The sequence below is a fragment of the Haliotis asinina genome, chromosome 4, assembly GCF_037392515.1.
Source record: "Haliotis asinina isolate JCU_RB_2024 chromosome 4, JCU_Hal_asi_v2, whole genome shotgun sequence".
Classification (NCBI taxonomy): domain Eukaryota; kingdom Metazoa; phylum Mollusca; class Gastropoda; order Lepetellida; family Haliotidae; genus Haliotis; species Haliotis asinina.
This window is the reverse complement of record NC_090283.1, coordinates 10,084,142-10,097,382: the sequence shown is the minus strand read 5'-3', so window position 1 is coordinate 10,097,382 and position 13,241 is coordinate 10,084,142. Positions and strand designations below refer to the sequence as shown.

The 13,241-nt window shown below is 40.5% G+C and overlaps 1 protein-coding gene across 1 annotated transcript; it reads right to left on the bottom strand.

Moving 5' to 3' along the window:
- Positions 1-407: 407 nt before the first annotated feature.
- LOC137282241 (oxalate:formate antiporter-like) lies at positions 408-11,963 on the bottom strand. The gene is made up of 12 exons (XM_067813973.1): positions 11,855-11,963; positions 11,079-11,268; positions 10,725-10,851; positions 10,091-10,230; positions 9,442-9,575; positions 9,390-9,409; positions 6,066-6,151; positions 4,723-4,852; positions 4,237-4,359; positions 2,623-2,832; positions 1,369-1,468; positions 408-514 (listed from the first exon to the last, which is right to left on the bottom strand). The coding sequence occupies exons 1-12, from the start codon at positions 11,961-11,963 to the stop codon at positions 408-410; spliced, it is 1,476 nt and encodes a 491-aa protein (XP_067670074.1).
- Positions 11,964-13,241: the final 1,278 nt, after the last annotated feature.

The window sequence follows — 13,241 nt, the reverse complement described above, 5'->3', positions numbered from 1 at the left end:
GTTTGTAGTTCTTGTGTCTATAATTCGCTAAATGATTGTCCTCATTGGTGGCAAACACCTGTCTCTACCTGGTGCGGAAAAACCACACAGACTGAGAACTTTTCAACCAACCCTCGTAATACTTCCTCCGACTGGGATTCAGTTTCACATTACAGACGGGTTTCAACTGATTGATTGACGGGTTCGATTGCCTACCGTGGTACATTGCCTACTGTCAGACATACAACCTGTCCGCTTCTCTACAACCACTTTATCAAAAACATCTCGCATAAACAGATTTGTTTTATTAGGGCATCGTACAGAATGAAATATGACATCAACTTATATACATGCTTCCAGCAGCTTACAGTATCGTGATAAAACGCTATTGTCGGGTCGTTATATTTTCTTCCGATTGTTGTTAGGCTTCACAGACGGGTATCAATCGATTTCTCGACGTGTTTGTTTTCGAACTTTTTCTCCTTCCTCTTGGCCAGTCGATACTGCACAAGCATTCCACAGCACAAGCAGAAACCTGCAGAAACGAACAAGAACGTACCAGCACTCATATATTGGTTGTTAAGCTAAACACCCTGTAATGGCAATAAGATATAGTGTTGGATGTCAAAGAATCTAAATACTAAGATCGTTGAGAGAAATCATTTCTGCGATATATTGTTTTCTATTTCTACGATTAAGTGACTTGTTATTGCTGAACAGGAAGTGCCAGGAGTATATGACGCGACAACTTCATGTGGAAGATTACCCGTGAAGATCCGGGTTAGAACTGATCTTCTGTGATCCTTGCTTATCGTACAAACGGGATCGTGTAGTCACGCTAGCCGACTTGGTTCAAGATGGTGGACACGTCATCGTAACCAAATTGCATAGTCGACGCTCATGATACTTCAAGCACTGGATTGTCTGGTCAAATGGGTTATTTGCAGACCCCCGGCATACAGCTGGAATATTGCTGAGTGTGGCGCAAACAACTACCCGTTCAACCAGGAATGTAAGAGGTAAACCTGACCAGATGCGTGTCTCTGACGTTTGACAGATCGGCAAAATCCATGACCTTGTAAAAGGTTGGAATAATAATCAAGGTGTATCGTGGATTCTGACAATGGATTCCAGCATGTGTCCACTTGAACTTCCGGCGCGCCTCGCACCCACCCGTGACGTTCCGGTTTATAACTGGTCTTCATCAACCCATGCTTGTTGAAAGACGTGACTTATGGGGTCGGGTGGTTAGGCTTGCTGACTTGGTCGACACGTCACCGCATCCCATTAGCGTAAATCGACGTGTATAAAGCCAGTCACTAGATTCCCACAAAACAAAAATTATCCCCTACATCCCTAAATCCACTGTAACTATACTTGTGTACGTACTGAACAGTATGCCCCCGGCGCCTATGTAGAGTATTCCTTGCCATCCGATAGCAGATTTCAGTTGTGACGTCAGGAGCGTACCAGTCAGCTGAACTACTATCTGAAACAGGAAGACAGATTCTTGTAGACAACTATCGACTTTCTCTTCTTTTCTGAGGTGATTTCGTTTTGGGATAAAATTTCAGAAACAGCCAGGATATGATTTGGTGATTTTGACATACCCAGCACAACTGACTTTGGCAAGACGATACAGTTTGCTGTGCCTGCAACTGTTAAATACTGGAAAGCGGTCACCACAAAACACTCACTCACTCATTCACTCTCCCACTCACTCACTCACTGAAGCTGACAATTGTTGGGTATAAGCACCATTATACATTGTCTCATGGTTGAGCTTCCTCTGAACTGGCAACTGAGTTTAACGACAATCACAAGTGAAAGTGTGGGATTACGACAATCGAAGCACAGAACGGTTTTGGGATCAAGGTGACCGCTTCGAGGTCAAGTGACAGAGCTGAAGGTCAGTGGAAGGTGGACAATCTTGACCATTAGATCCGTGAAAGTCTGGCGTAGAATAGGCCTTCAGCAACCGATGCTTGTCACAAAGGGCGAATGTCGTAAGGGGCGACTGACAGGATTGGGTGGTCAGACTCGCTGATTTGGTTGACACACGTCATTTTTTATGAAAAATGTCATATACCGTTCATTCTTACATTTCTTTAATCACAACTGATATAAAAAATAATTGATTTGGTGTTTTTACAGTCCATTTTCATGCTTGTGTTTTTGTTTTGAAAGTGTACTATTTTTAGGTGTTTCTTCATAGCTTTGATTGTTAGTTGCACAATCCCTATGACAACGCAGGTGCAAATGTATCTTCATCTATGTACAGTGTTGCAAGTAGTTGTTAAGGCCTATTGTTGATTCTGACGCAAGTTCTAATGTGTTTCTAAATTTTTGGCAAATATGTACTTTTTTGTAAGTTTTACCTGTAAAATGGTCTTTTGGACACTGATTTGAAGGTCCAAAACTAAAAGACCTATTTGGGAAAAACATTTTCTATTCATTAAAATTATCTATGCATTTTACTGAAGTAATAAACAAGTATACACCATATACCATGTAATTTAAACATGTGATGGTAAACAGATTGACGACGTCTTAGTATAGCTTGGATGTGGGCGCCCTTGCGTGTGGACGTTTGTGTCACTATAGATGACAAGGAAGACTGGGCAGTTGATATCGTAAACTCACCATGCAGGAGTAGAGCAGGCCGTAGTTGACACTGTAGTACTTCTGACCATACAGGGAGACTGTCAGTGAGATCATTAGAGCGTAGAATCCCGAGATCGTCCCGTAGATGAGGCACAGCCAAATCATCACCATCACTTTCCCGCCATATTCACACAAGGTGAAGGTCGCTCCTGCTGTTCCAAACACCCCGATGACAATGGTGAGTGATTCCTGTGTGAGAGGTGTTCGGATGATTAAGATAACGCATTCATCAATAATATTTGTAGGAATGTGAAAGAACGTACGATGTGAATTTAATCTTTGATGAAGTAGGTCATTCTTTCATATTTTTAGTAGTTACTGTAACTGTTTGGCACAGCTCAAGGCAAAACGTTGATTATATAACAGTCTCGTTTCCGGTCGACTGGGTTCCGTCCTATTGCGCAACTTAGTGCAAAGTCCAGTCCATTTTCGAGACTAAATCATGTGACTGGTAACATAAATATTCATCAGTATGGTTTGATACACCTAAGCACTTGTATATTGCATCACTACGCAACTTCTAATTCTTGCAAAACGCGTCGTACAGCGTGTCCTGTCGTACCACCAGCTCTGACAAACGGAAACCTGGAAATCGAGGAAATCTCTATACGGCGGTCTGGTACGGAACTGATATCAAACCAACTTCATTGTGCTACAGAACTCCAGTGAGCCAGTGAGTCAGATGCATTGTGAATAATTTTACGACCTCATCAAACAGAGACAGTCTGTGTCTTAGTTGAAATCATGCTGCCTACACCTGGCCATAACATATAGAAATACGATGTTATTAAAGTTTAAAATTAAAATTCATTTCTTAATATCATTTTCTTATGAAACAATAAATTGGAATTCATTGTACCCAGAGTTGTTTGTGATATCTATTCTCACTTTCACTCGAAATTAGGATCAGCTGAAAAGCAGTTCATTGTTTAAATAGGTTAATGAGATTCATGTTTCGGTATGGTAAGTGACAGGGATGGCAAATTATTTTATGGATAGTCGTTTCTGCATCATTTTACAATGTGACATTTCACCATGTGACATTTTACGATGTGACATTTCACCATGTGACATTTTACAATGTGACATTTCACCATGTGACATTTTACAATGTGACATTTCACCATGTCACATTTTACAGTGTGACATTTCACCATGTGACATTTTACGATGTGACATTTCGATAGACAGTCAACCACTGTTGTATCGGACTTTGACGACTCGAAGGTGTGTCTCTAAGTAAAATGTCGGTGACAGGAAATCCTAATTTAGCCACAGTATTGCGCTTGTGCAGAACCCCGGATAACTCGAAGTATTTACGCCTACAGCTTCAACACAACGCGTTGTGGTCGTAGATTCTTTTACCGTTGCCATACCAGAGTGACGATAGACTGAACAGAAACTGATCATGTACGGAATGAAAAACGGAATATATATCATATTCATTTGCGTGCTTTCCACTTTCCACTGAATCAATGTTTCAATTATTTCAAAATCGAAGTTAGGAGATTCAAAGTCCTGGATTTGCATTCATCTACGAACTAAAAGTAAACTATTCACTTTGACACCCTGGCCAAACACCCCTGGACGTACCCTGTAGCCAATCTTGTCCCCTACAGCTCCCCAGAACGGTCGTCCCAGAGCATTAAAGGCCGATCCGACAGAACCAGCCAGAGCCAGAAAGTGATCATCTTTGATGAAGGTCTGGGAAAATGTCTGAAAATATACAAGCCTGCAATGAGGTAAAGTCTGTTAACTTCAAAACGATATTGTTGTTAATTTTTATTCTTTAGTTTCTGAAAATAAGAAATTATGACAAATAAAAGCAATTTATGGCAACCTACCAAAGAATAGAAGTACTATGGCTGTCCAAAGTGTAACGCCAAGAGAAGTACTTTAGAAAAACACATAATACATGTACATACATCCTGGTGTGAATAAGTGTAAGTTGAATGCCCGAATGCAAAAAATGCCCTAATTATGACGCTTGTATCGTCCATACTGTGGAGGTTACGAAGCCCTGGCAGCTAGAATGCTGCACCAATCGTTGTAAAATTTCACTCACTCACTTACTCTTACCTTGTAAAAGTTCGTCACAAAGAATATACCAAGCACCACACAGCCGTAGATGACCCATAGCATGTAGAACAGCTTCGACCGAAGAACCTGGCGTGGAGTGTAGTTGCCGTTGTCGTCATCAGTGTCACCACTGGGAACAGCCATGCAAAGGTTGTTTTGACCATATTGCCCTGCTTTGGGGATTATGAAGTCCGGGGCTGTAATTCTATACAAATCGTTGTAAAACTCCACTCACTCACTTACTCTTACCTTGTAAAAGTTCCAAGTTTAGTCAACTTACGTCCGTATCTCAAATGGAAGTTCCATGATACAATTAATACAATTAATATTGTTCTGTTCCTTGATATCTGATGCAGCACCTTATTTGACCATGTGTTTCTACTTAGTTTGAATTAGAATATGATTTTTCTGACAATTTTTCCCAAATTGATTTTGTTGCCAAAGGCGTCTTAAGTAAAAAGACTTAAAAGGTTTTGTTGCATGTATCACAGTGTGAAGGTTCATCCTAATGTTATTTATTTCATTTAGGTCAACAAAAGGGAATTGAATACAGTAAACAGTAGATGTTGTTTCACTGTATGCAAGGTGAAGCCGCCCAAAAGATTTAAGGAAACTTATTTCAGAATCTAACTAGAGAAAACACGTGGTGTTTCCAAAGGCTCCTTTCACGAAGCAACGTTCACAAAACTCCCTTTCTTTTACATTGCACTACGGTTACCTTAGTAACTTACAATCACCTTAGTGCTTTGTGAAAGGAGGCTCTGGTCATTATGGGTCCTGTGTTGGACTACACGATCTGTCGAACATCTGCAATTTTCTGCAAGATCTGTGCCAACTTTCCAGTGGCCATGAATCTGTAATTTATCGCCCTCCTATAATACTAGTGTTGTATAATTGCACTTCTTGGTTCATTTTTACTTCTGTAACACTCTTCAGTGAGGGGGAATGAAGCAGACATATTAGTTAATACTGCAAAAGTAACGCTGAATCAGTTTTCTTTTGCAAGGTTTTGATATTTTATAATGCGTCAGTTTCACAGAAGAACATCGATGTGGCGTAGATGACATGGACCAGTGTCCTCTCACCACTATAAGAAGGCGTTGCCAATATTGTCATAATTGTCCAGCTATTTCAACCATTACCGGACGTTGCGGGTTCCTCATGCTTAAACGCTCGCGATTCCTTATGTAGTTACAGTGTGTTAAGCCCATATCTTATGTCCCCTGCCGTGACTGGAATATTGTAAAAGGCGGCATAAAATTTAACTCAATCAATCAAACAATGATACATTTACGACATGATTCAACACTTTACTGCCCATCGTGCATGATAAACAAAGTCACCTGTCTGTGCTGGACTGCGTGTCGAGACCTTTCATCTTCTCACCTGGCATCTTCTCTTGCTCTGGACTCTTTTCAACATTGTCTTCCTGAATGGTCAAATCGTCACAGAACAATGTTAAAAAATAATGTTAAAAATATTCAAACATGCTATTTTCTTTTAAAACGAGAACTAGTATTATTAATGCTGAAGCCGTTCCTTAAGAGTGAGAAGTGCCTAGCTCTTAAAACAAGAATATTTTCATAGAGTCTCTACTTATCGTTGACAAGAATGTACTGGTAAACACATATAAGATTATCCACGACCTGACAAATGACCCCAATTTGCATACTTGGGAACGCCCCACAGAACGATCCACTTGAAACAAGAGGGAGACAGGTTGTCTGATAAATATCGAGAAGTTCATTTTCCCCGTGCGTTTCGCGCATGAATTGTTATAGCACACTCGATTTGGGAACAGGCACAATCCCAACGAATTGAATCAACACAATACACTGAGTAAATATGTTTAGGACCACCGATCCATTTCATGAAGCGAATGACATTTTCCTGGGATTTTTTTTAACAAAATTGTTGAATATCTAAAATGCTTGTCAGTGCCCCAATCATCTATTTGCCTTCGTCTTAACTAAAGGTTAGCGTGGAATATCAGTATCTTATGCCTGAAATTGCAGTCTTATCATTCGAAGGAATATGCGGTGTTGTTTTAATGGGTAAAGTTGACTTTTCGTCTGTTAAATATTAAATAGATAATAACTACATATAGTTAATTGTGTTTCATTTAACTTTTTAATATGTTAAAAGTTATCTGTTGCTGAATGGTGGTGGCTAAATCAGAGTAGCAAGGGGGAAATATTTTTATCCCATAATTTTGTTCCTATTTCTCTGTACGGGCTGATTTTCGTCTATAATTTCGCTTGTGATCGACCGGGAATACATGTCTTGGAAATTTATATAACCGGTTCCAGAGAAATGGATAGTATTCAAACAATATTTCCAAATTTCTGTCATGTTTTTATTATGGTCACCAAAATTGTGTACAGAAAACTGAAAATACCTTCTGACATTGATAAGTCAGTGAGAAATATCTTTGTACACAAATTTGTCGGTTTGGGGATTACTCAGTACCAGACTCAGTAGATTTATCAGTGACTAAAAAAGTATAAAATACAGACAACTCACCAAAGATTACTCTTTTTTCATGACAAAGTATGGGAACAGTAAAAACCTGATATAGTATGTGTCAATTATTATACAAGACACAACAATGCTGGAAAATTAGGCGGACTTACTGGTTTATGCTTTAATTATCACTCTCTGAATCAGTCTCGGTGTCTGAATCACTTGCAAATCCTAAGTCAATCACTAGTCTGTCAATTTCCCTTTCTACTGCGATTTCGTGTTACCAGCAACCATCTTCAATTGTTTTAACATGTTTACAACATTCCGACCATTCTTTTGCACCGATTGCAGACATCCTGTCATTTATGGCAACTCTTAAGGAATTTTTTGTGAACTGCAAGTTTTGTGAAGGACATTATTTTTCACATTTGCCCAAATTAACAATCGGGTTTAGTTCTGCGTGGTATGGAGGGAGACGTAGTACATCATGACCATGTTGCTTCAACATCGTGTCTACTCTGTAGACAGGGCCCGATTTGTTGGATTTTGCAAGAAACAATAGTTCGGATTTTAGCATTTTCTCATCAAATGAGATGGTGTGCCTTTGTAGCCACGCTTTTATGTCATCGTTTCTGTTGGCGGTTGTCGGACATTTGTCCACTTGCTTGCCATGATATGCTGCATTATCCATAACGATGACAGAGTCCAGTGGAAGGTTTGGGATCAACTTTTCCTGGAGCCGTTTGGAAAAATGATCAAAGTTCATCTCGTCATGATAGTCTGCTGATTTGAGTTTGGAATCAAAAACAAGCAAAGCATTTGGAACAAAACCGTTTTCACCCCCTGCATGAACCACAATAAGCCGAGGTCCGGTGCCAGACGGAGGTTGAACCCCATTTATTACGACTTCACCCTCAAGTTGCCAACACTTTGGGACAATGTGGTGTACATGCAACCATGTTTCATCGATAAAGATGAGTGTTCGATTTTCTTCTCTGTATTTCTTTATTGCACGCAAGTATTGCAAACGCTTGGAAACAATGTCTTTACGTTCCATTAAAAGTTTACGGTTTGACTGTGGTTTTCGCCACCTAAACCACGTGTCTTTGAGATTTTTTCGAAAACTTTCCTTAGAACCCTTGTAGTTCAACTGGCACTTTGCCATATCATACATCCTATCCAGACTGGGTAGTTGTTTTTTTTACGCCATATAAACTTTGTACAAATTGACGGACTGCACACCGGTCGAAATCATAAAGTTTGTAACTGCAAGTTTTGGGACTGATAAATGTAGGTCCACTCGCACTCCTACCACCTTCTGCCTTAATGCGCTTTAAAGTTGCCGTTGAGAGTCCAGTAGCAAGGCTACTTTGTAAAAGAGAATCTGCTTTGGTTGCACATTTTTTGTCCATATACATGATAACATTGTATGCTATCTCCCTTGCCTGAGAATGAACTATTTGCCCATGTTTTCCTAACCTGGACATTTTTAAAAATCTGTTTAACAGTATTGAGACAGGTGTAAAACAGTAGCGAGACTGGTGTTGAGGTGTAAGTTTATTTCAGTTTGTAGGCCATCGGCCCATGTACATTTAAGAAGTACATATTAGATTACAGTGTAAGACAATATGTGGACACACATTGATATCATATTACAGTAACTGAGATCGGGTTTTCAAAGCAGCTTTGACACACCTAGCACAATTCAGCAATGTTACTACATCTATGGAGACAGGTGTTAATCAGTAGCAGTGTTGATTTCATGCCACGGTTAGCATGTATTGCACGTGCATAATCGTCAAGCTACCCGTAGCAGCCAAGTGCACTCGCCCAATTCGTTGTACCGCCTCTCTTGTCACAAATGCGTTAAGTGCGCAGGATCATGTAATATGTGTCTATCAGTAGGCCACGATAGGAAAAGTGTGACATATGCGTCAGAGTAATTACACAACGCCAGCAGGCTTGTATGCTTGTTTTGTTTTGTGGAAACATAATCGTCAGTAACCACATCCAAACGCCATGGAATCACTTTACACCACATGAATGCTGTAAGTTTCTTGTCAGTTCACTATTGTACAGTATTTCCGTAGTTTGAGAGTAGATGTCTCCAAAAACCTTAATAGAGTCCTTAAGTTTTACGACAAAAAGTCCTGAACACATACATTGGAAAGCACATACTGATGTATTCCTTTATGAAAAATAACAGTGTTATACTCGCGTTCTTCTTTTCTAATTACAGAGATTACAGAGAGATACTAACCTGTGTGGGCGTGTCTGGGGGCGTGGCTATGAGGAAGAGGACGGCGAGGATCTGTATGGCTGTGTAGACCCCGCCCAGCAGGAGGAAGCAGTATGGTACCCTGTCTAGTAGGGAGGTTTGTGTGAAGTACCTAGACAGTTGGACACAATCGGTATCAATGTGTAATTACTGAAATAGTCAGTTTGTCTGTTAGTCAAGGTTACAGGAATCACGTGCTTCATGATCACTGACAAGATACTGCGGCGACTAACTCTTCCTCCAGCCAAACTCATTAACTCTCGGTAGTTTCCGTAAGTAGTTTTGTTTTGACTAAAAATGTTAAAACATTCTTCTTGAGGATTTTTTTCTTTTTCTTCGCGTTTTTAATAAAAGGTTGGATGTCAGATTTTCACTGTATTTTATCATTAATCTGAACTTCACCGTGAAAACTTTACGGATTCTTCTTGTAAAGTTGCTAGCTTGCTATTTTAACAAACAGATGACGGTCTGGTTCCATCGAAATAGAAACAAGTGAGTTTTGAGACCAACGATGAACATGAAATCACGAACGCCACACATCACACCCCTGAGAAAGACAATGAACTCTTCGTTGCACACGAAACGCAAATGCCAACACGGTTTGGTGAACAGTGAAGAATCACATACAAATCCTCTTTGATTGTTTCATCCGGGGAGAAGTTGTCAGGATTGATGAAAGCCGTGACGACCTGGTTGAATACAAAGGTTCCAAAACCGATTCCACAGATAATGATGCCTGTCACCAGACCTGATCTCTTGGGGAACCACTGAAACAGGTGGATACTTCCGGTTATCCTGGGCTGGATGGTGTTATAGTCATTCCACACTAAATGGTCACCGTATTCCAGTCAGCAGCGTTTAAGGCGGTCGGGTTATAGTTGACTCTGTCCTACACAGAACAGCGGTGATGTGGACAACATGCATGCTGGTGGGTATGAACGCAGGCAATCAACGAAGTCACCACGATGACACGTGATCGACCTAGTCACATATCTGATACAACCAACCATCCAGGTTTCCCTCTTTTAAAACAAACACCCATCAGGATACACACATTACTCGGAGCTTTGATATGCATTAGCCGTATACAATACAGTGCCCTTGCAATAAACGGACATGGAATCCATTTCACTCATTCCAGTAACCATTTTGAAAGTTTTTCTTACATGATGTTGTTTCACGTCAAGGACATTGCTGACAAAACCGAGTCCCTAACGCCTTCCCTTACTCACCTATCGCTCGTCACGATTGTGCAACTAACCTTGAGAGCACATTTCACAGCTCCAGGGTACGCCATACTCTTTCCAGCCCCATTGGTGACGCCATAGGTCAAGGCCGTCAAGAGGAGAGAATGCTGCATGGTGAAGTAGGTGAGGACCATTCCGGAACTGGAAGAGTCCATTACGTATTGCTGTAGCATGATAGATAGATGGCTATCATGCGAAACAGGGCAAACAGGATTGGAACCCACAATTATGGATTTCCGGTAAGACTAAACAATGCAACTCTACTCAGCCTATTCAGAGGCTTGAACGAGACACTCTAGTGCTCTCAGAAACGTTGAAACTCTTTTTAAAACTAATAGTGAAGATATACTCTAATTATGGAAGAGTACCTAAAGATAAGACCGCCAATAAGCGTACAAATCCTTGGAGACAGTTTCTGTTCTATCCAGCCTAATATGGGCATACATAATGCCAAGGACAAATAGTTTGCTGTTGAGATCCAAACAGTTTCTGAGTACGTAGCGTCACTTGATCCACTTCTGGCGCGCAGGTATGACGTCAGATATGGTGTCATGTTGCCTGGAAACAAGGGAAGTAATCGTGTATGTATGGACGGAAAGAAAATAAGTGAACGGGACAATATCAAATATTCTCCCATTTATTTAGCACTTTACACTGAAGATATCAAGTTTTGTGTGAAGGTATGTGCACTTCTGGTATGTGAACTATATGGGAAAGTTCTGTGTTTGGAATTCTCTATAAGGGAAGGTTCTGTGTATGGAATTCTCTATAAGGGAATGTTATGGTGTATGGACTTCTCTATAAGGAAAGGTTCTGGTACGTGGACATCTATAAGTGAAGGTTTCGGTTTTGTTTCCTGTCCCTGTGGCCTTCTCTATGGATGTCTGTTCTGTAATATCATTTTGTGTCCGGTATTAACACGTGTTCGTGTTGATTGGGTCAAACCATAGTTAACTGAACTGATAACTGTTCACTGCACTACGAGCTAATCCATATCAGTGAACACCGGCACGTGCAATATCCACGACAGATTAGTTCTGGAGCAACATTACCGACCTTGACGGACTGTAATTTCAAGTAATACAAACCATGATTTCAATATTTGGACCAACTGTCAGGAATATTCTCCACACAACCAACTTACCAAAGATATATCCAGTGCTGAGAGTGCTATGAATCAGGAACCCGCCAATCACAGTCAGCATTCCGCGGACAGGCCATGTGCGCAGACGCGACAGGATGTTCGTCACCATTGTGGGCATACTTCCCACGTCTCAGTGTCAAACATGTGAGAAAATCAAATCCAAAGCTGTAACTTGGAAAATAAATGGTACATATTTCATTCAAAAGTCTCAAGTCAATAACACAAAACCACACATGATACCAGTAAGTATGGAATAACAAATATGCAGTCGGAAGCTTTGTATTTTCCCGAAACAAGAAGTCCACCATTGGTTTTTAACGCTCAAAGGTTAGTCAAATATCGAATTCCTTTCGATGGCATTAAGAAACTGATTTCTAACTGCCTCACGGATAAGGGGCCTTCTGCAACAGGCGACTATAATGTAACAGTTTAAAATTGTCTGAGACATCACTGGCAGGCGTGTTCGTCAACTTCAAGATCCAACCTGCAGTTTCATGGAATTCTCGCCAGTGGGTGGAACAACATAAGTTGAGAAGTCATTGTCGACTCACTAGAGACATGTTTCAAAGAATTCCGTCACGTCTGATCAACAGGGATGGCTGTATCCGATATCACTGACGTCGACTGCACAGTGACAGTTTTAGTTTGTCCCCCAACCTACTTAACAGAGCTGTATCAATCGTATGTTCCTTTTTCTTTATGTGGGCAGTACTTTGAAGCCATGTTATATTCATGCCAGCGAGAGATAACTGATCGGTGTATGTTGTCAATGTAACTGTGGAGGTATGACGTTTATGTGTCATTATCATTACTCACACATAAATGTCGTTTTCTGATTGATCGGGCCAACCAGTGTATCCAGCTTACAAGCTCGTACCATTTTCTAAATAGCCCGCTCGAAATGCCGAACTGTGGGAATTCGTTAACTTCTTGTTAGTAGTGTTTGGGTTGTTGCCTAACTCTGGCACTCATAATTTTGATCCAGTACCCGTACTTCAAACAATTCAAAATTAAGAGTGAGATGTTCGGTAAGATAAATACGTTGCTCAATCTCCCAAGTCGGGAGTTATTAAGTATAACTGGGGAGTTATTACGTTACACTAATTAGGGACAATGTGGGAACTTATCTTATGACGGTAGTGTTACTGAATCGTCGTGCTGAAGAATAGCATGAAGAGGATATCCACATTTTTTGCTTATGTTGTCAAGTGTGTTTATATTTTATAACTCTTCAGAAGCAATGAGAAAGAAAATCTTTTTATCTCTGTGAATTGAGACCTGTCAAATTTCAGACCTGTCTAGAGTATTCTAAGCCCTGCGATCACGACTGATTCAACATCCATTCTAATATACAGTCACCTGCGTGACCACACACACGCACGCACGC

What these genes read in the sequence shown, in the direction of transcription:
- LOC137282241 (XM_067813973.1), bottom strand. Translation starts at nt 11,963, where the DNA reads ATGGTGACGAACATCCTGTCGCGTCTGCGCACATGGCCTGTCCGCGGA. An exon ending in GCCTGCTCTACTCCTGCATG is followed by an intron (nt 1,469 to 2,622) that starts GTGAGTTTACGA and finishes TTCCTGTTTCAG; the next exon opens with ATAGTAGTTCAGCTGACTGG. An exon ending in CGCCGGGGGCATACTGTTCA is followed by an intron (nt 515 to 1,368) that starts GTACGTACACAA and finishes TCGTTTCTGCAG; the next exon opens with GTTTCTGCTTGTGCTGTGGA.